General features: G+C 45.8%; 1 protein-coding gene across 1 annotated transcript in view; it reads right to left on the bottom strand.

The window, feature by feature from the left end:
• Positions 1–21,528, bottom strand: part of LOC124047991 (lysophosphatidic acid receptor 1-like) — an 81,839-nt gene that overhangs the window by 36,644 nt on the left and 23,667 nt on the right. Inside the window, exon 2 of the mRNA XM_046368354.1 lies at positions 5,018–5,777. Within this exon, the coding sequence (XP_046224310.1) occupies positions 5,018–5,756 (739 nt within the window). The 5' untranslated portion in view covers positions 5,757–5,777. The remainder of the gene's footprint in view (positions 1–5,017; positions 5,778–21,528) is intronic.

Here is a 21,528-nt window from a genome sequence, read left to right as displayed (position 1 = left end):
AAACCACTAGCCTCCTCCACCGTACTGGGGTTCATGGCTTGGCTTTTGCTATGACCTATGACCTGTACTACTGTAAAGACTGGTTCTGGTGCTTCAACAATGTGACGTTATGCCGTGCTTTGCAGACACCGGGACATGTCTGGCAGCAGGGCTGCTATGGTGTCAGGCACTGCAGTTGTCCCGGACAATCAGTTGTATTGTTCAACTCCAACCCTGACACATTAACCACTGAGCAGGAAGCTTAAGAGTCCATCTCTCTTTGCTAGGACCTGACTAAAACGCAATGTAAACGCAACAACTTCAACGGTTTTACTGAGTTACAATTCATATGAGGAAATCAGTCAATTGAAATAAATAAATTAGGCCCTAATCTATGGATTTCACATGACTGGGAATACAGATATGCATCGTTTGGTCACAGTTACCTTAAAGAAAAGGTAGGGGGGCGTGGCTCAGAAAACCAGTCAGTATCTGGTGTGACCACCGTTTGCCTCATGCAGTGTGACACATCTCCTTCACATAGAGTTGATCAGATTGTGGCCTGTGGAATGTTGTCCCACAGTGTGAAATTACTGGATATTGGCGGGAACTGGAAAAAGCTGTCATTCACGTTGATCCAGAGCATCCCAAACATGCTCAATGGGTGACATGGAAGAACCAGGACATTTTCAGCTTCCAGGAATTGTGTCCAGATCCTTGCGAACATGGGGCCGTGCGTTATCATGCTGAAACATTTTTACCTTTATTTAACTAGGCAAGTCAGTTAAGAACAAATTATTATTTTCAATGACGGCCTAGGAACAGTGGGTTAACTGCCTGTTCAGGGGCAGAACGACAGATTTGTACCTTGTCAGCTCGGGGGTTTGAACTTGCAACCTTCCGGTTACTAGTCCAACGCTCTAACCACTAGGCTACCCTGCCGCCTCTATGCTCTAACCACTAGGCTACCCTGCCACCCCATCACATGAAGTGATGACAGCGAATAAATGGAACGACAATGGGCCTCAGGATCTCTTTATGGTATCTCTGTGCATTCAAATTGCCATCGATAAACTGCAAGTGTGTTTGTTGTCCGTAGCTCTTGTTTATTAAACGTTATTTATTTAACCTTTATTTAACTAGGCACGTCCGTTAAGAACAAATTATTCTGCCCAGTTTAAATTTAGAATGGCCCATTATCAAAATTGGCAGGAACAGGCGCAGGGGGAAATGCATGTTGTCTGTATGTATAGTGGAATGGAGAACCCCTTGTTTCCCTCATGCTGGGTAGGCCAGTCTGGTTATTTTGTTGTGCAACAGGTGATATTCCACCTAAACTCTGGATGCCATGGGCTCCTCCTACCCTGTTCATGCAGCTACCCAGTACTCTGTATACCATGGGCTATCCTACCCTGTTCATGCAGCTACCCAGAACTCTGTATACCATGGGCTATCCTACCCTGTTCATGCAGCTACCCAGTACTCTGTATACCATGGGCTCTCCAACCCTGTTCCTGCAGCTACACAGTACTCTGTATACCATGGGCTCACCAACCCTGTTCCTGCAGCTACCCAGTACTCTGTATACCATGGGCTCTCCAACCCTGTTCCTGCAGCTACCCAGTACTCTGTATACCATGGGCTCTCCAACCCTGTTCCTGCAGCTACCCAGTACTCTGTATACCATGGGCTCTCCTACCCTGTTCCTGCAGCTACCCAGTACTCTGGATTCCATGGGCTCACCAACCCTGTTCATGCAGCTACCCAGTGATTAATGTGGGAAACCAAGTGAAATCTGTTCGGGAACATCAATAGTAACATGTTTTCACAAGGACACATATTTCATGAAACTGTTGACAGCCCTTCTCTGTGTTCTGGAGAAAGGAATGAAGAAGAGGGGAGGAGGAGATGGAAACACATGGTGGAGAGATGTTCTGGAGGAAGGAATGAAGAAGAGGAGAGGAGGAGATGGAAACACATGGTGGAGAGATGTTCTGGAGGAAGGAATGAAGAAGAGGAGGAGATGGAAACACATGGTGGAGAGATGTTCTGGAGGAAGGAATGAAGAAGAGGAGAGGAGGAGATGGAAACACATGGTGGAGGGATGTTCTGGAGGAAGGAATGAAGAAGAGGAGGAGATGGAAACACATGGTGGAGGGAGAGATGTTCTGGAGGAAGGAATGAAGAAGAGGAGGAGATGGAAACGCATGGTGGAGAGATGTTCTGGAGGAAGGAATGAAGAAGAGGAGGCGATGGAAACATGGTAGAGAGATGTTCTGGAGAAAGGAATGAAGAAGAGGGGAGGAGGAGATGGAAACACATGGTGGAGGGAGAGATGTTCTGGAGGAAGGAATGAAGAAGAGGAGGAGATGGAAACACATGGTGGAGAGATGTTCTGGAGGAAGGAATGAAGAAGAGGAGAGGAGGAGATGGAAACACATGGTGGAGGGATGTTCTGGAGGAAGGAATGAAGAAGAGGGGAGGAGGAGATGGAAACGCATGGTAGAGAGATGTTCTGGAGGAAGGAATGAAGAAGAGGAGAGGAGGAGATGGAAACACATGGTGGAGGGATGTTCTGGAGGAAGGAATGAAGAAGAGGGGAGGAGGAGATGGAAACGCATGGTAGAGAGATGTTCTGGAGGAAGGAATGAAGAAGAGGAGGAGATGGAAACACATGGTGGAGAGATGTTCTGGAGGAAGGAATGAAGAAGAGGAGGAGATGGAAACACATGGTGGAGAGATGTTCTGGAGGAAGGAATGAAGAAGAGGAGAGGAGGAGATGGAAACACATGGTGGAGGGATGTTCTGGAGGAAGGAATGAAGAAGAGGAGAGGAGGAGATGGAAACACATGGTGGAGGGAGAGATGTTCTGGAGGAAGGAATGAAGAAGAGGAGGAGATGGAAACGCATGGTGGAGAGATGTTCTGGAGGAAGGAATGAAGAAGAGGAGGCGATGGAAACATGGTAGAGAGATGTTCTGGAGAAAGGAATGAAGAAGAGGGGAGGAGGATATGGAACACATGGTGGAGAGATGTTCTGGAGAAAGGAATAAAGAAGAGGAGAGGAGGAGATGGAAACACATGGTGGAGGGATGTTCTGGAGGAAGGAATGAAGAAGAGGGGAGGAGGATATGAAACACATGGTGGAGAGATGTTCTGGAGAAAGGAATAAAGAAGAGGAGAGGAGGAGATGGAAACACATGGTGGAGAGATGTTCTGGAGAAAGGAATAAAGAAGAGGGGAGGAGGAGATGGAAACACATGGTGGAGAGATTCTGGAGCTAGAGGTAAATGTGTCACCCAATTATATATGAAAATATGAAACAACGCCCTCTCACTAGGTTATACAAAATTAAATAAAAAATGCGCTATAAATTGTAAGCTAAATCTGAATTTGTTTAATTTAGGCTAGACCAATTATGAAACAAAAATATTTTAAATCATTATTTTTGTTGTAGTTAATGCTTATCTGCCACGTGTGATACGCAGTAGGCTATGTATTGTATAAAGGCACAATCATTATTTTAATTCATTTTTGGAGGGGGGGGGTGGGCTCATTTATAGGCTTATACATAAGCCCTAATATTGGTGTTTTGAATTAATCATCACCTTAGAAAGCGCTGTCCATTTCTTTGTGTTAGGCTTTGAAACAACATCCATCCAACGACCATGTTTTACAAATCAACCCGCTATTGCCCTTCTTCCTTCAAATTGATCAAAGCGAGGTGACTTTTAAAAGCACAATAATGTTTTGATAATAAGTGTTTGCGATTTTCGATTTCATTGCTTTCCAGATTAGGTTAGAGGGCCCAAAAAAACTGAGTACCAGGCCATTAGAACCTGATGGAGGGACAGTAGAGCCCTGAGTACCAGGCCATTACAACCTGATGGAGGGACAGTAGAGCCCTGAGTACCAGGCCATTAGGACCTGAAAGAGGGACAATAGAGCCCTGAGTACCAGGCCATTAGGACCTGAAAGAGGGACAATAGAGCCCTGAGTACCAGGCCATTAGGACCTGATGGAGGGACAATAGAGCCCTGAGTACCAGGCCATTAGGACCTGATGGAGGGACAATAGAGCCCTGAGTACCAGGCAATAGAGCCCGAGTACCAGGCCATAGAGCCCTGAGTACCAGGCCATTAGGAGCTGATGGAGGGACAGTAGAGCCCTGAGTACCAGGCCATAGAGCCCTGAGTACCAGGCCATTAGGACCTGATGGAGGGACAATAGAGCCCTGAGTACCAGGCCATAGAGCCCTGAGTACCAGGCCATTAGGACCTGATGGAGGGACAATAGAGCCCTGAGTACCAGGCCATTAGGACCTGATGGAGGGGCAATAGAGCCCTGAGTACCAGGCCATTAGGACCTGATGGAGGGGCAATAGAGCCCTGAGTACCAGGCCATTAGGACCTGATGGAGGGACAATAGAGCCCTGAGTACCAGGCCATTAGGACCTGATGGAGGGGCAATAGAGCCCTGAGTACCAGGCAATAGAGCCCTGAGTACCAGGCCATTAGGACCTGATGGAGGGACAATAGAGCCCGAGTACCAGGCCATTAGGACCTGATGGAGGGGAGGGACCAGGCCATTAGGACCTGATGGAGTACCAGGCCATTAGGACCTGATGGAGGGACAATAGAGCCCTGAGTACCAGGCCATAGAGTCTGAGTACCAGGCCATTAGGACCTGATGGAGGGACAATAGAGCCCTGAGTACCAGGCCATTAGGACCCGATGGAGGAACAATAGAGGGGATTACCTGGGCTCAACAGTCACGTAGAATTTTACTGCGGTCGTGACTGACGACTTCCAGTATGGCGGTAATACGGTCATGACAACATCCCTAATCCTTACTCCAGGTTCCTCAGTTTACAGGGATACTGTGTTATGTTATTATGGGATGTCAAGGGTAAGGTCTTACCCAGTACAATCCTGACAGTCTTCAGCAGGCTCATCATGATGTCTCAGTTCCTACATGGTCCTACGCAGTACTAGTATCTAACATATAGTTTCTGGTGTGAGGGTAGTGGAGGTTCTTACCCAATACGATGACGACAGTCTTCAGCAGACTCATCATGGTGTCTCTGTTCCTGCGTGGCCCAGAGCTGTGTCTGCTCATCCTCATGGTCCTCTGTCTCACGTACATAAAGATGTGAGCGTACAGCACCACCATGACCAGGAAGGTGACCAGGTTGAATACGGCCCAGAACACCAGGTAGGAGTTACAGTAGAGCGGAGCCATGCTAGAACACGTGCCGATGTCACAGATACAGTTCCACCCTACCGACGGGATGGCTCCCATGACGATAGACAAGGTCCAGATGACTACAATCACCACCACCACACGCCGGTTGGACATGCGCGTGTGCAGCTGCATGCGGAAAACGGTGATGTGGCGCTCGATGGCGATGGCGAGGAGGTTACAAACGGACGCCGTGAGGGACGTGTCGATGAGACCCTGTCGGAGCAGCCACGTGGAGACCGTGAGGCGCCGCGTGTTCGGGCCCGTGTTGAACATCAGGTAGAAGTACGCCAGGCCGGCAAAGAAGTCCGCGGCCGCCAGGTTGGCCATCAGGTAGTAAATAGGGAAGTGGAAGCGGCGGTTGACGTATATAGCCACCATGACCAGCAAGTTAGCCAGCATGATGAAGATGCATACTGTGATACCCAGCCCCATCACCAGCTTGCTGACGGTATTCCACTCTGTAGCCAGGTACTTTCCACTGTGGTTGTAGAAGAAGGCAATGGACTCATTGTAGAAGCACTGTTCCTCCTCCATCTTGAAGGCTGGCTAGGGGATCTGGAGGAGAGGAGACAGGGGTCAGAGGGAGTCACAGTGGGTCCGAGGGAGTCACAGTGGGTCCGAGGGAGTCACAGTGGGTCCGAGGGAGTCACAGTGGGTCCGAGGGAGTCACAGTGGGTCCGAGGGAGTCACAGTGGGTCCGAGGGAGTCACAGTGGGTCCGAGGGAGTCACAGTGGGTCCGAGGGAGTCACAGTGGGTCCGAGGGAGTCACAGTGGATCCGAGGGAGTCACAGTAGGTTGTTAGGGTCTGGAGGAGAGGAGAAAGGGGTTAGAGAGACACAGTAGGTTGTTAGGGAGACAGGTGCTAGTAGTAATCTAGGACAAATAACAACTGGAGGGGCCCTGACCTGGCACTCAGATATCATATTAGCATGGTATATGTCATAGCAAAGGGTCTGAATACTTATGTAAATAAGGTATTCATGTTTTTACTTTTAATACATTTGGGAAAGGGGTCTAAATACTGTCTGAATGCACTGTATATAAAACAAAGAAAATCACATTTTTGACTGCACTGGGCCTTTAAAACTGCAACATTTTCTCTATTGTAATTTTTCGCCACCGTCAAGAGGGGGGGGGCAATAAAATATTTTGCTGCAAGGTGGGTAAGCAACTCTAGTGTAGATTTGGCCTTGTGTTTTAGGTTATTATCCTGTTGAAAGGTGAATTAATCTCTCCATGTCTGGTGGAAAGCAGACTGAACCAGGTTTTCCTCTGGGATTTTAATATGTGCTTAGCGCCATTCAGTTAATTTTTTATCCTGAAAAACTCCCCAGTCCTTAATGACTACAAGCATACCCATAACATGATGCAGGCAGCACTATGCTTGAAAATATGGAGTGGTACTCAGTAACGTGTTGTATTGGAATTGCCCTAAACATAACACTTTGTATGCATGACAAAAGTGAATTGCTTTCCCACATTTTTTGCAGTATTACTTTAGCGCAGGATGCATGTTTTGAAATATATTTTTTATCCTGTACAGGCTTCCTTCCTTTCACTCTATCAATTAGGTTAGTATTGTGGAGTAACTGCAATGTTTTTGATCCATCCTCAGTTTTCTCCTCACAGCCAATAAACTGTACCTGTTTTAAAGTCGCCATTGGCCTCATGGTGAAATCCCTGAATGGTTTCCTTCCTCTCCGGCAACTGAGTTAGGAAGGACGCCTGAATCTTTGTAGTGACTGGATATTGTATCAATTCCCCCAAAGTGTTATTAATACGTTCACCTCAAAGGGATATTCAATGTCTTTTTTTTACCCATCTACCAACAGGTGACCTTCTTTGCAAGGCATTGGGAAGCCTCCCTGGTATTTGTGGTTGATAATTGTGGGGTACAGTATGTGTGGGTTACAGAGATCAAGTAGTCATTCAAAATGAATGTTAAACACAATAATTACACACAGAGTCCTTGCAACTTAGTATGTGACTTGTTAAGCAGATTTTTTACCCCTGAACTTATTTTGGCTTGCCATAACAAAAGGGGTTCAATACTTATTGACTCAAGACATTTCAGCTTTTCAATTTTTATTAATTTGTAAAACTTTGACAAACATAATTCCACTTTGACATTATGGGGTATTGTATGTAGGCCAGTGACCAAAAAAACTCAATATAATCCATTTTAAATTCAGACTGTAACAACACAATGTGGAAAAAGTCAAGGGGTGTGAATACTTTCTGAAAAGCACATTAGTCAGTCCAAAATTGATTTTTAATTCGGTCATGGAAATATATGCATTTCCTGTTAACAAGTCATTTACGGTTTCTACGCCTTTAGTCTTCCATGTGGGTCAACGTATCAGTGAATTGTGAAAATCTATCCAAGGATCATTCCATAGGGTTGTGTTCGTAGGGAGCGATATTGGTTTCATTTTCCTCCATATTGTAGTGAACTTGTTAATGTTCTCAGCTTTATCCTTTCAAAATAGACAACATATTCTGGGGATGAGCATGTGCATCTTTAATATGTACCCGTTGTTCCTCTTTAGTGATTTAACTAGATGTTACAAGTCCCTGGGTGGTGAGTTGATTCAATTCCAAATCCAGAAGGTTAAAACCCACAGACTCTGGAAGACATAAAACGTTCCTATTTATTCGATGAGTTTGATTCGCCCATATAAAAAAAGTCTTATGACCGAGTATACTTTTTTTATTTAAAGAAACGTCTTCGGTATTATCAAGAATAAATCTAAAAACTTGCCATGCCGTTCAAGAGGTTTATTCTACCTTTAAGATTTATGGGAAGAATGTTCCATTTAATTAGATCTGCTTTCATATTGTTGAGTAAAATGGAATAAAGTTATCTTTATACATTTGTCACTTATTAACCTCTACGGGATTGGTGTCCCTCAACCAGGACAGTTGTTGCTTAATATGAGATAATGAGACTAGAATGAGATTGTAAACAACAGCCATCTTTCCGGGACATTGACATATCTTATATGGGTAGAAAGCTTAAATTCTTGTTAATCTAACTGCAGTGTCCACCTTACAGTAGATTTCACAGAAAAAAACAAAATAACTAGCTATTGTTTGAGGATAGTGCAAAAATAACAAATCACAGCAAGTGGTTTGATACATTCAGTAATCTTGCTCTAATTTGTCATCCTGAAGGTCCCAGAGATAAAATGCTCCATAGTTTTGTTTGATAAAAGTCTATTTTTACACTCAAAATGCAGGAACTGGGTTTTACAGCTTGAACCCCTGCTGTCTCTGGCACCACACCCACCCCACCCGGCCATCTAGATGTGTGAAGGTTAGTGTCTTTTCTGTAGGGAAGCTAATGATCCATAGTGTATGACATTCCTGGGAATGTGTAAACTAAACTAAAATGTATTACCATAGCATGTTTGTAAGTTTTCTATAGTTAGTCTATGTAGTTGAGAATGTATAAATTTATAAATTTGTATAAATTTACCAATTCAGCACATTTGTGCAAAATTGATGCAAAATATTGTGTAGTGATGTAATTCTTCACTGGATCAGTCTGAAACATTGCACACACAATGCTGCCATCTTGTGGACAACATTTACATTACACCTAAAATCCAATCTCGATGTATGGTCCTTTGGAACAAAAAAAACAAATAGAACACATTTTTATATTATCTTTTACCAGAGCTAATGTATTATATTCTCCTACATTAATTTCACATTTCCACAAACTTCAAAGTGTTTCATTTTAAATGGTATCAGGAATATGCATATCCTTCTGGTCCTGAGCTACAGGCAGTTAGATTTGAGTGTCATTTTAGGAAAAATTGAAAAAAACAGGTTTGGTCCTTCCTTAAGCCTTCTAAGTATTTTTGTGGTCCATTTAAAGGATTGCTGTAGATGGTGAGTTATTCTTTTCATTTTTCCTATTGCCATCATTTCTGTTTTTTCCACATACATTTTTTAATTGAGAGATTTTAGAATATTCTGAAAATATTTCTAGCAAGGGGGACATCGAGTTTTCAGTATTGGTCAGGTATATCAGGAGTAAATCATTTTATTTGATTGTTTACCTGTAAACGTTTGGGTTGGGTCAAATTATTTCTGCTAGCCCGTCTTATGCTCCTTTCATCAGATAATCTATATATATTTTTGCTTCGGGACATTTGTATAAATATTTTTATTACATTTATTATTTAGGATGTAAAGTTGAACGCTTCCAAAGTTAATAGAAAAGGCCATTCAAGATGGTCAAAAGGCTTTTCGGATGGTATATTACTGAGATTGGTAGAGGAATACATTGAGACTTGTTTTCTACATCTTCAATTTAGGCCTAGAAAACTGTGTGTGCCCTCAGACCTGGAGGCAGTCAAAGGTCATTCAGCTACCCAAGAATAGCAGATCACCCTTTAATATTTCAAACAGCCGATCAATCAGCCTGTTACCAGTGCTTAGTAAACTTTTGGGAAAAAATGTATTTGATTAAATAAAGTTAATTTACAAAAGAAAATGCTTATAGTATAATAATAAAGGGCTCATCATGCTCAGCACTGACAAAAATGACTGAGGATTGGCTGAAAGAAACGGATAGTAAATATATATAATAATTATAAAAACACTCGTAAAGGTTTTGATCTTTGACAAAAATGTAAAACATCACAGCACAATTGAAAAATATATAGGGCACATGGAAACCAAACAGGTGGTCTGAGTGGCCTGAGGGTAAAGAGAGTGGCCTGAGGGTAAAGAGAGTGGCCTGAGGGTAAAGAGAGTGGCCTGAGGGTAAAGAGAGTGGCCTGAGGGTAAAGAGAGTGGCCTGAGGGTAAAGAGAGGGGTCTGAGGGGCTGAGGGTAAAGAGAGTGGTCTGAGGGTAAAGAGAGTGGCCTGAGGGTAAAGAGAGTGGCTGAGGGTAAAGAGAGTGGTCTGAGGGTAAAGAGAGTGGCCTGAGGGTAAAGAGAGGGGTCTGTGGGTAAAGAGATGGGTCTGAGGGTAAAGAGAGGGGTCTGAGGGGCTGAGGGTAAAGAGAGTGGCCTGAGGGTAAAGAGAGGGGTCTGTGGGTAAAGAGAGTGGTCTGAGTGTAAAGAGAGGGGTCTGAGGGGCTGAGGGTAAAGAGAGTGGTCTGAGGGGCTGAGGGTAAAGAGAGTGGTCTGAGGGGCTGAGGGTCAAGAGAGTGGTCTGAGGGGCTGAGGGTCAAGAGAGTGGTCTGAGGGTAAAGAGAGTGGTCTGAGGGTAAAGAGAGTGGTCTGAGGGGCTGAGGGTAAAGAGAGTGGTCTGAGGGGCTGAGGGTAAAGAGAGTGGTCTGAGGGGCTGAGGGTCAAGAGAGTGGCCTGAGGGTAAAGAGAGTGGCCTGAGGGTAAAGAGAGTGGCCTGAGGGTAAAGAGAGTGGCCTGAGGGTAAAGAGAGTGGCCTGAGGGTAAAGAGAGGGGTCTGTGGGTAAAGAGATGGGTCTGAGGGTAAAGAGAGGGGTCTGAGGGGCTGAGGGTAAAGAGAGTGGCCTGAGGGTAAAGAGAGGGGTCTGTGGGTAAAGAGAGTGGTCTGAGTGTAAAGAGAGGGGTCTGAGGGGCTGAGGGTAAAGAGAGTGGTCTGAGGGTAAAGAGAGGGGTCTGAGGGTAAAGAGATGGGTCTGAGGGTAAAGAGAGGGTCTGAGGGGCTGAGGGTAAAAAGAGTGGCCTGAGGGTAAAGAGAGGGGTCTGTGGGTAAAGAGATGGGTCTGAGGGTAAAGAGAGGGGTCTGAGGGGCTGAGGGTAAAGAGAGTGGTCTGAGGGTAAAGAGAGGGGTCTGTGGGTAAAGAGATGGGTCTGAGGGTAAAGAGAGGGGTCTGAGGGTAAAGAGAGTGGTCTGAGGGGCTGAGGGTAAAGAGAGTGGTCTGAGGGTAAAGAGAGGGGTCTGTGGGTAAAGAGATGGGTCTGAGGGTAAAGAGAGTGGTCTGAGGGTAAAGAGAGTGGTCTGAGGTGCTGAGGGTAAAGAGAGTGGTCTGAGGGGCTGTGGGTAAAGAGAGGGGTCTGAGGGTAAAGAGAGGGGTCTGAGGGTAAAGAGAGTGGCCTGGGTGTAAAGAGAGTGGCCTGGGTGTAAAGAGAGGGGTCTGAGGGTAAAGAGAGTGGTCTGAGGGTAAAGAGAGGGGTCTGAGGGTAAAGAGAGGGGTCTGAGGGTAAAGAGAGTGGTCTGAGGTGCTGAGGGTAAAGAGAGTGGCCTGGGTGTAAAGAGAGGGGTCTGAGGGTAAAGAGAGGGGTCTGAGGGTAAAGAGAGGGGTCTGAGGGTAAAGAGAGGGTCTGAGGGTAAAGAGAGTGGTCTGGGGGTAAAGAGAGTGGCCTGAGGGTAAAGAGAGTGGCCTGAGGGTAAAGAGAGTGGTCTGGGGTAAAGAGAGTGGTCTGTGGGTAAAGAGATGGGTCTGAGGGTAAAGAGAGGGGTCTGAGGGTAAAGAGAGTGGTCTGAGGGTAAAGAGAGTGGTCTGAGGTGGTCTGAGGGTAAAGAGAGTGGTCTGAGGGGTCTGAGGGTAAAAGAGGGGTCTGAGGGTAAAGAGGGGTCTGAGGGTAAAGAGAGTGGTCTGAGGGTAAAGAGAGTGGTCTGGGGGTAAAAGAGAGGGGTCTGAGGGTAAAGAGAGTGGTCTGAGGGTAAAGAGAGTGGTCTGAGGGTAAAGAGAGGGGTCTGAGGGTAAAGAGAGTGGTCTGAGGTGGTCTGAGGGTAAAGAGAGTGGTCTGAGGGTAAAGAGAGGGGTCTGAGGGTAAAAGAGAGGGGTCTGAGGGTGGTCTGAGGTAAAGAGAGGGGTCTGAGGGTAAAAAAGGGTAAAGAGAGGGTCTGAGGGTAAAAAGAGAGGGGTCTGAGGGTAAAGAGAGTGGTCTGAGGGTAAAGAGAGTGGTCTGAGGGTAAAGAGAGTGGTCTGGGGGTAAAGAGAGTGGTCTGGGGGTAAAGAGAGTGGTCTGAGGGTAAAGAGAGTGGTCTGAGGGTAAAGAGAGTGGTCTGAGGGTAAAGAGAGTGGTCTGAGGGTAAAGAGAGTGGTCTGAGGGTAAAGAGAGGGGTCTGAGGGTAAAGAGAGGGGTCTGAGTTTTCTGAGTGGTCTGAGTGGTCTGAGTGGTCTGAGTGGTCTGAGTGGTCTGAGGGTAAAGAGGGTCTGAGTGGTCTGAGGGTAAAGAGAGTGGTCTGAGGGTAAAGAGAGTGGTCTGAGGGTAAAGAGAGTGGTCTGAGGGTAAAGAGAGTGGTCTGAGGGTAAAGAGAGTGGTCCGAGGGGTCTGAGGGTAAAGAGAGGGGTCTGAGGGTAAAGAGAGGGGTCTGAGTTTTCTGAGTGGTCTGAGTGGTCTGAGGGTAAAGAGAGTGGTCTGAGTGACTGAGGGTAAAGAGAGTGGTCTGAGGGTAAAGAGAGTGGTCTGAGGGTAAAGAGAGTGGTCTGAGGGTAAAAAGAGAGGGGTCTGAGGGTAAAGAGAGGGTCTGAGGGTAAAGAGAGTGGTCTGAGGGTAGTGGTCTGAGGGTAAAGAGAGTGGTCTGAGGGTAAAGAGAGTGGTCTGAGGGTAAAGAGAGTGGTCTGAGGGTAAAGAGAGTGGTCTGAGGGTAAAGAGAGTGGTCTGAGTGGTCTGAGGGCTGAGTGGTCTGAGTGGCTGAGTGGTCTGAGTGGTCTGAGTGGTCTGAGTGGTCTGAGTGGTCTGAGGGTAAAGAGAGTGGTCTGAGGGTAAAGAGAGTGGTCTGAGGGTAAAGAGAGTGGTCTGAGGGTAAAGAGAGTGGTCTGAGTGACTGAGGGTAAAGTAAAAGAGGGTCTGAGGGTGGTCTGAGGGTAAAGAGAGTGGTCTGAGGGTGAGTGGTCTGAGGGTAAAAGAGAGTGGTCTGAGGGTAAAGAGAGTCTGGGTCTGAGGGTAAAGAGAGTGGTCTGAGGGTAAAGAGAGTGGTCTGAGGGTAAAGAGAGTGGTCTGAGGGTAAAGAGAGTGGTCTGAGGGTAAAGAGAGTGGTCTGAGGGTAAAGAGAGTGGTCTGAGGGTAAAGAGAGTGGTCTGAGGGTAAAGAGAGTGGTCTGAGGGTAAAGAGAGTGGTCTGAGGGTAAAGAGAGTGGTCTGAGGGTAAAGAGAGTGGTCTGAGGGTAAAGAGAGTGGTCTGAGGGTAAAGAGAGTGGTCTGAGGGTGAAAGAGAGTGGTCTGAGTGGTCTGGGTAAAGAGAGTGGTCTGAGTGGTCTGAGTAAAGAGAGTGGTCTGAGGGTAAAGAGAGTGGTCTGAGGGTAAAGAGAGTGGTCTGAGGGTAAAGAGAGTGGTCTGAGGGTAAAGAGAGTGGTCTGAGGGTAAAGAGAGTGGTCTGAGGGTAAAGAGAGTGGTCTGAGTGGTCTGAGGGTAAAGAGAGTGGTCTGAGGGTAAAGAGAGTGGTCTGAGGGTAAAGAGAGTGGTCTGAGGGTAAAGAGAGTGGTCTGAGGGTAAAGAGAGGGGTCTGAGGGTAAAGAGAGTGGTCTGAGTGGTCTGAGGGTAAAGAGAGTGGTCTGAGTGGTCTGAGGGTAAAGAGAGTGGTCTGAGGGTAAAGAGAGTGGTCTGAGGGTCTGAGTGGTCTGAGGGTAAAGAGAGTGGTCTGAGTGGTCTGAGGGTAAAGAGAGTGGTCTGAGTGACTGAGGGTAAAGAGAGTGGTCTGAGGGTAAAGAGAGTGGTCTGAGGGTAAAGAGAGTGGTCTGAGGGTAAAGAGAGTGGCTGAGGGTAAAGAGAGTGGTCTGAGGGTAAAGAGAGTGGTCTGAGGGTAAAGAGAGTGGTCTGAGGGTAAAGAGAGTGGTCTGGTGGTCTGAGGGTAAAGAGAGTGGTGGCTGAGGGTAAAAGAGAGTCTGGTCTGAGGGTAAAGAGAGTGGTCTGAGGGTAAAGAGAGTGGTCTGAGTGGTCTGAGGGTAAAGAGAGTGGTCAGAGTGGTCTGAGGGTAAAGAGAGTGGTCAGAGTGGTCTGAGGGTAAAGAGAGTGGTCAGAGTGGTCTGAGGGTAAAGAGAGTGGTCTGAGGGTAAAGAGAGTGGTCTGAGTGGTCTGAGGGTAAAGAGAGTGGTCTGAGGGTAAAGAGAGTGGTCTGAGGGTAAAGAGAGTGGTCTGAGGGTAAAGAGAGTGGTCTGAGGGTAAAGAGAGTGGTCTGAGTGGTCTGAGGGTAAAGAGAGTGGTCTGAGGGTAAAGAGAGTGGTCTGAGGGTAAAGAGAGTGGTCTGAGGGTAAAGAGAGTGGTCTGAGGGTAAAGAGAGTGGTCTGAGGGTAAAGAGAGTGGTCTGAGTCTGAGGGTAAAAGAGTGGTCTGAGTGGTCTGAGGGTAAAGGTCTGAGGGTAAAGAGAGTGGTCTGAGGGTAAAGAGAGTGGTCTGAGGGTAAAGAGAGTGGTCTGAGGGTAAAGAGAGTGGTCTGAGGGTAAAGAGAGTGGTCTGAGGGTAAAGAGAGTGGGGTCTGAGTGGTCTGGGTAAAAGAGAGTGGTCTGAGGGTGAGTGGTCTGAGGGTAAAGAGAGTGGTCTGAGGGTAAAGAGAGTGGTCTGAGGGTAAAGAGAGTGGTCTGAGGGTAAAGAGAGTGGTCTGAGGGTAAAGAGAGTGGTCTGAGGGTAAAGAGAGTGGTCTGAGGGTAAAGAGAGTGGTCTGAGGGTAAAGAGAGTGGTCTGAGGGTAAAGAGAGTGGTCTGAGGGTAAAGAGAGTGGTCTGAGGGTAAAGAGAGTGGTCTGAGGGTAAAGAGAGTGGTCTGAGTGGTCTGAGGGTAAAGAGAGTGGTCTGAGGGTAAAGAGAGTGGTCTGAGGGTAAAGAGAGTGGTCTGAGGGTAAAGAGAGTGGTCTGAGGGTAAAGAGAGTGGTCTGAGGGTAAAGAGAGTGGTCTGAGGGTAAAGAGAGTGGTCTGAGGGTAAAGAGAGTGGTCTGAGGGTAAAGAGAGGGGTCTGAGGGTAAAGAGAGGGGTCTGAGGGTAAAGAGAGTGGTCTGAGGGTAAAGAGAGTGGTCTGAGGGTAAAGAGAGGGGTCTGAGGGTAAAGAGAGGGGTCTGAGGGTAAAGAGAGTGGTCTGAGGGTAAAGAGAGTGGTCTGAGGGTAAAGAGAGTGGTCTGAGTACAGTACCAGTCAAACGTTTGGGACACCTACTCATTCAAGGGCTTTTCTTAATTTTTTACCATTTACTACATTGCAGAATAATAGTTAACACATCAAATCTATGAAATAACTCATATGGAATTATGCAGCCAACTCTCTGACCAAGGACCTTCTCCCCTGATTGCTCATCTTGTCTGGGCGGCCAGCTCTAAGGAAGCGACTTGATAATTCCGAACATCTTCCATTTAACAATGGAGACCATTGTGTTCTCGGGGAACTTCAATGCTGCAGAAATATTTTGGTACCCTCACCCAGATGTGTGCCTCGACACAATACGGTCTTGGAGGGCTACGGACAATTCATTTTACCTCATTAAATTGTTTTTACTTGTTACTTGTTTTTTTTTGCTGACATGCTTTGTCAACTTCGGGACTTTATCTAGACAGGTGTGCATCTTCACAAATCATATCCTACTAATTGAATTTACCACAGGTGGACTCCAATCAAGTTGTAGAAACATCTCAAGGACAATCAATGGACATAAGATGCACCGGAGCTCAATTTTGAGTCTCGCAGCAAAGGGTCTGAATGCTTTTGTAAATAAGGTATTTGTTTGTCATTTTCAATACATTTGCAAAAATTTCTAAAACCTGTTTTTACTTTGTCATTATGGGATATTGTGTAAATTGATGAAGATTTTTATTTATTTAATCCATTTTAGAAAAGCTGTAAAGTAACAAAATGCTGAAAAAGTCAGGGGGTCTGAATCATTTCTGAATGCACTGTTTGTTTGATATAGTACCGGTCAAACGTTTGGACAAACCTACTCATTCAAGGGGTTTTTCTTTATTTTTACTACTTTCTACATTGTAGAAAAATAGTGAAGACATCAAAACTATGAAACACATAGTAACCAAAAGTGTTAAACTAATCAAAATGTTTTATTTTAGATTCCACAAATAGCCACCCTTTGCCTTGATGACAGCTTTGCACAATCATGGCATTCTCTCAACCAGCTTCATGAGGTAGTCACCTGGAATGTGTTTAAATTAACAGATGTGCCTTGTTAAACGTGAATTTGTGGAATTTCCTTCTTAATGTGTTTGAGCCAATCAGTTGTGTTGGGACAAAGTAGAGATGGTATACAGAAGATAGCCCTATTTGGTAAAAGTCCATATTATGGCAAAAACAGCTCAAATATGCAAAGACCAACAAAAGTCCATTATTACTTTAAGACATGAAGGTCAGTCAATGAACATTTTCAACAACGTTTCTTCAAGTGCAGTCACAAAAACCATCAAGCGCTATGATGAAACTGGCTCTCATGAGGACCGCCACAGGAAAGGAAGACCCAGAGTTACCTCTGCTGCAGAGGATAAGTTCATTAGCCTCAGAAATTGCAGCCCAATTAAATGGGCCACAGAGTTAAAGTAACAGACATCTCAACATCAACTGTTCAGAGATTGTGAGAGTCAGGCCTTCATGGTTGAATTTCTGCAAAGAAACCACTATTAAAAGGACACCAATAAGAAGAGACTTGCTTGGGCCAAGAAACGGGTGCAATGGACATTAGACAGGTGGAAATCTGTCCTTTAGTCTGATGAGTCCAAATGTGAGATTTTTTATTCCAACCGCCCTGTCTTTGAGATGCAGAGTAGGTGAACAGATGATCTCAGAATGTGTTGTGAGGAGGAGGTGTGATGTTGTGGGGGTGCTTTGCTGGTGATACGGTCAGTGATTAATTTAGAATTAGAAGGCACACTTAACCAGCATGGCTACCACAGCATTCTGCAGCGATATGCCGTCCCATCTGGTTTGGGCTTAGTGGGACTATCATTTGTTTTTCAACAGGACAATGACCCAACACACCTCTAGACTGTGTAAGGGCTGTTTGACCAAGAAGGAGAGTGATGGAGTGCTGCATCAGAAGACCTGGCCTCCACAATCACCCGACCTCAACCCAACTGAGATGTTTTGAGATCAGTTGGACCGCAGAGTGAAGGAAAAGCAGCCAACAAGTGCTCAGCATATCTGGGAACTCCTTCAAGAACATTGGAAAAGCATTCTTCATTAAGTTTGTTGAGAGAATGGTGACGCTGGTTGAGAGAATGGTGACGCTGGTTGAGAGAATGGTGACGCTGGTTGAGAGAATGGTGACGCTGGTTGAGAGAATGGTGACACTGGTTGAGAGAATGCCAAGAGTGTGTGAAGCTGTCATCAAAGCAAAGGGTGGCTACTTTGAAAAATCTCAACTATATTTTGATTTGATTAACACTCTTTTGGTTATTACATGATTCCATGTGTTACTAAATAGTTTGTTTTCACTGTTATTCTGCAATGTAGGAAATAGTCCAATTAAAGAAAAGAAAAACCATTGAATGAGTAGTTGTCAAACTTTAGACTGGTACTGAAAGGATTACAGCCAATCCTCTCCAGTCATATGTAATACTGCCATACTCTCCTCTCCTCTCCAGTCATATGTAATACAGCCATACCTCCTCTCCTCTCCAGTCATATATAATACAGCCATACCTCCTCTCCTCTCCTCTCCAGTCATATGTAATACAGCCATACCTCCTCTCCTCTCCAGTCATATGTAATACAGCCATACCTCCTCTCCTCCTCTCCAGTCATATGTAATACAGCCATACCTCCTCTCCTCTCCTCTCCTCTCCTCTCCTCTCCTCTCCAGTCATATATAATAAAGCCATACCTCCTCTCCTCTCCTCTCCTCTCCAGTCATATGTAATACAGCCATACCTCCTCTCCTCTCCAGTCATTTGTAATACAGCCATACCTCCTCTCCTCTCCTCTCCAGTCATATGTAATACAGCCATACCTCCTCTCCTCTCCTCTCCAGTCATATGTAATACAGCCATACCTCCTCTCCTCTCCTCTCCAGTCATATGTAATACAGCCATACCTCCTCTCCTCTCCTCTCCTCTCCAGTCATATGTAATACAGCCATACCTCCTCTCCTCTCCAGTCATATGTAACAGCCATACCTCCTCTCCAGTCTACAGCCATACCTCCTCATCCTCTCCAGTCATATGTAATACAGCCATACCTCCTCTCCTCTCCTCTCCAGTCATATGTAATACAGCCATACCTCCTCTCCTCTCCTCTCCTCTCCTCTCCAGTCATATGTAATACAGCCATACCTCCTCCTCTCCCTCCAGTCATATGTAATACAGCCATACCTCCTCTCCTCCTCCAGTCATATGTAATACAGCCATACCTCCTCCTCCAGTCATATGTATTATCCATGTATTACCTTCTGCTGGGCAGATGGAAGTATTGTGTCCCAAATGGCACTCTAGTACCAGTGACAGTCTAAAGTAGTGCACTAAATACAGAAGAGAAAGCCATTTGGGAACGCCTCCATTGATTCTGATGGAATGGCTGTGTTTAATTGTATCCCCGACCAGATAAGAGTTCCTTTGTTCTATCTCTTCTGGGAGCGACAGGATAATAGGCAGGCTGTGACCTCATCAGTACTAGACACAGGGTGCTCCAGGGTGGTCCTGTCTACAAGAGAAGACAAATGGACGTGTCCCAAATGGCCCATGTTTTTCTGGTGAGAAGTAGTGCATTATATAGGGAATGGAGTGCCATTTGAGATGCACACCGCCTGGTCTCTTTATCCCATTGATGGAGAGAGAGAGTGGACTGTCTGCACACAGTTAAGCATAGAAGCATTTTGTCCTCCCTTCACTTCAACACAGTCCCATCAAAAGGTTCACAGACAGGGGGGGGGGGGCAAAAGGCTAGGGCCTAGCCCCCCATCTCACGACAAAACATTTTAGTCGCCCACATCTTCACGGTGGAAAGATCATTTAATTTCCTGCAAATCTACACATTTTGCCGTAAGGAAAATGTTTTCTGGAAGTTTTCTGCAATTCCGGAGGGCAGAGAGAACTTTGCAATTTTATAACATAAGATTAAAAAAAGCAATTATAATGTCCTGCAATTCTATTCATTTCGCCATGGGGTCCCACGTGAAAAAATACTGAAGTCTTAGTAAATTTATACCCGTCTGTACATTATGCCATGAATCTATTCTACCAAGCCCAGAAATCGGCTCCTTTATTTCTCTGCCCCTAACGCCCTAGACGACCAGTTTTGATAGTCTTTAGCCATACCCTCATCATACTCTGTTCCTCAGGTGATGTAGAGGTTAACCCAGGCCCTGTGTGTACCCAGGCACTCTACTTTTTGTTGACTTCTGTAACCGTAAAAGCCTTGGTTTTGCGATGTTAACATCAGAAGTCTCCTCCCAAAGTCTGTTATACTCACTGCTTTAGCACACTCCACCAACCCTGATGTCCTAGCCATGTCTGAATCCTGGCTTAGGAAGGCCACCAACAATTCTGAGATTTCCATACCCAACTACAACATTTTCCATCACGATAGAACTGCCAAAGGGGGAAGAGTTGCAATCTACTGCAGAGATAGAACTTTGCAAAGTTCTGTCATACTTTCCAGGTCTGTCCCCAAACAGTTCGAGCTTCTGGTTTTAAAAATGAATCTCTCCAGAAATAAGTCACTGTTGCCGTTTGTTATAGACCCCCTCGGCCCCCAGTTGTGCCCTGGACACCATCATATGTGAGTTGATCGCCCCCCATTTATCTTCAGAGTTTGTACTGTTAGGTGACCTAAACTGGGATATGCTTATTAACACCGCGGCCATCCTACAATCTATGCTGGATGCCCTCAATCGCACACAAATGATCAAGGAACCCACCAGGTACAACCCTAAATCTGTAAACATGGGCACCCTCATAGATATTATCCTGACCAACTTGCCCTCTAAATACACCTCTGCAGTTTTCAATCAGGATCTCAGCAATCACTGCCTCATTGCCTGCATCTGTAATGGGTCAGCAGTCAAATGACCACCCCTCATCACTGTCAAACGTGTTATAGGGAGCTTCTGCGAGCAGGCCTTTCTAATCGATCTGGCCCAGGTATCCTGGAAGGATATTGACCTCATCCTGTCAGTAGAGGATGCCTGGTTGTTCTTTCAAAGTAATTTCCTCACCATCTTAAATAAGCATGCCCCGTTCAAAAAATGTAGAACTAAGAACAGATATAGCCCTTGGTTCACTCCAGACCGGACTGCCCTCGACCAGCACAAAAACATCCTGTGGCGTACTGCATTAGCATCGAATAGCCCCCGCAATATGCAACTTTTCAGGGAAGTAAGGAACCAATACACACAGTCAGTTTCTAAAAGCGAGCCTTTGCTTTCCTAACAGAAATCTCCAGCTCTAACTCAAAAAAGTTCTGGGACACTAAAGTCCATGGAGAATAAGAGCACCTCCTCCCAGCTGCCCACTGCACTGAGGCTAGGAAACACTACCACCACCGATAAATCCACGATAATCAAGAATTTCAACAAGCATCTCTACAGCTGGCCATGCTTTCCTCCTGGCTACCCCAACCTTGGCCAACAAGCGCCACACCCCACGCAGCTACTTGCCCAAGCCTCCCCAGCTTCTCCTTCACCCAAATCCAGATAGCAAATGTTCTGAAAGAGCTACAAAACCTCCATTTAGCTGGGCTACAAAATCTGGACCCTCTCCATCTAAAATTATCCGCCACCATTGTTGCAACCCCATCACTAGTCTGTTCAACCTCTCATATCATCCGAGATTCCTAAAGATTGGAAAGCTGCCGCGGTCATTCCCCTCTTCAAAGGAGGTGACAATCTAGACCCAAACTGTTACAGACCTATATCCATCCTGCCCTTCCTTTCTAAAGTCTTCGAAAGCCAAGTTAAACAGATTTCGACCAAACCATTTCGAATCCCACCGTACCTTCTCCGCAGTGCAATCCAGTTTCCGAGCTGGTCACGGGAGCACCTCGGCCACGCTCAAGGTATTAAACAATATCATAACAACCACCATCAATAAAAGACAGTACTGCGCAGCAGTCTTCGTCGACCTGGCCAAGGCTTTCGACTGTCAATCACCGTAATCTTATAGGCAAATTCAACAGCCTTGGATTCTCAAATGACTGCCTTGTCTGGTTCACCAACTACATCTCAGATAGATTTCAAATTGGAAAGGCCTGTTCACCGGCCCTCTGGCAGTCTCTATGGGGTACCACAGGGTTCAATTCTCAGGCGGACTATTTTCTATGTATATATCAATGATGTCGCTCTTGCTGCTGGTGGTTCCCTGATCCACCTCTACGCAGACAACACACTTCTGTATACATCTGGCCCTTCTATGGACACTGTTAACTAACCTCCAAACAAGCTTCAATGCCATACAACACTCCTTTCGTGGCCTCCAACTGCTCTTAAAAACGCTAGAAAAACC

Source organism: Oncorhynchus gorbuscha, linkage group LG11, assembly GCF_021184085.1.
Source record: "Oncorhynchus gorbuscha isolate QuinsamMale2020 ecotype Even-year linkage group LG11, OgorEven_v1.0, whole genome shotgun sequence".
Classification (NCBI taxonomy): Eukaryota; Metazoa; Chordata; class Actinopteri; order Salmoniformes; family Salmonidae; genus Oncorhynchus; species Oncorhynchus gorbuscha.
The sequence above is the reverse complement of the archived record's forward strand: the minus strand, read 5'-3'. Positions and strand labels throughout refer to the sequence as shown.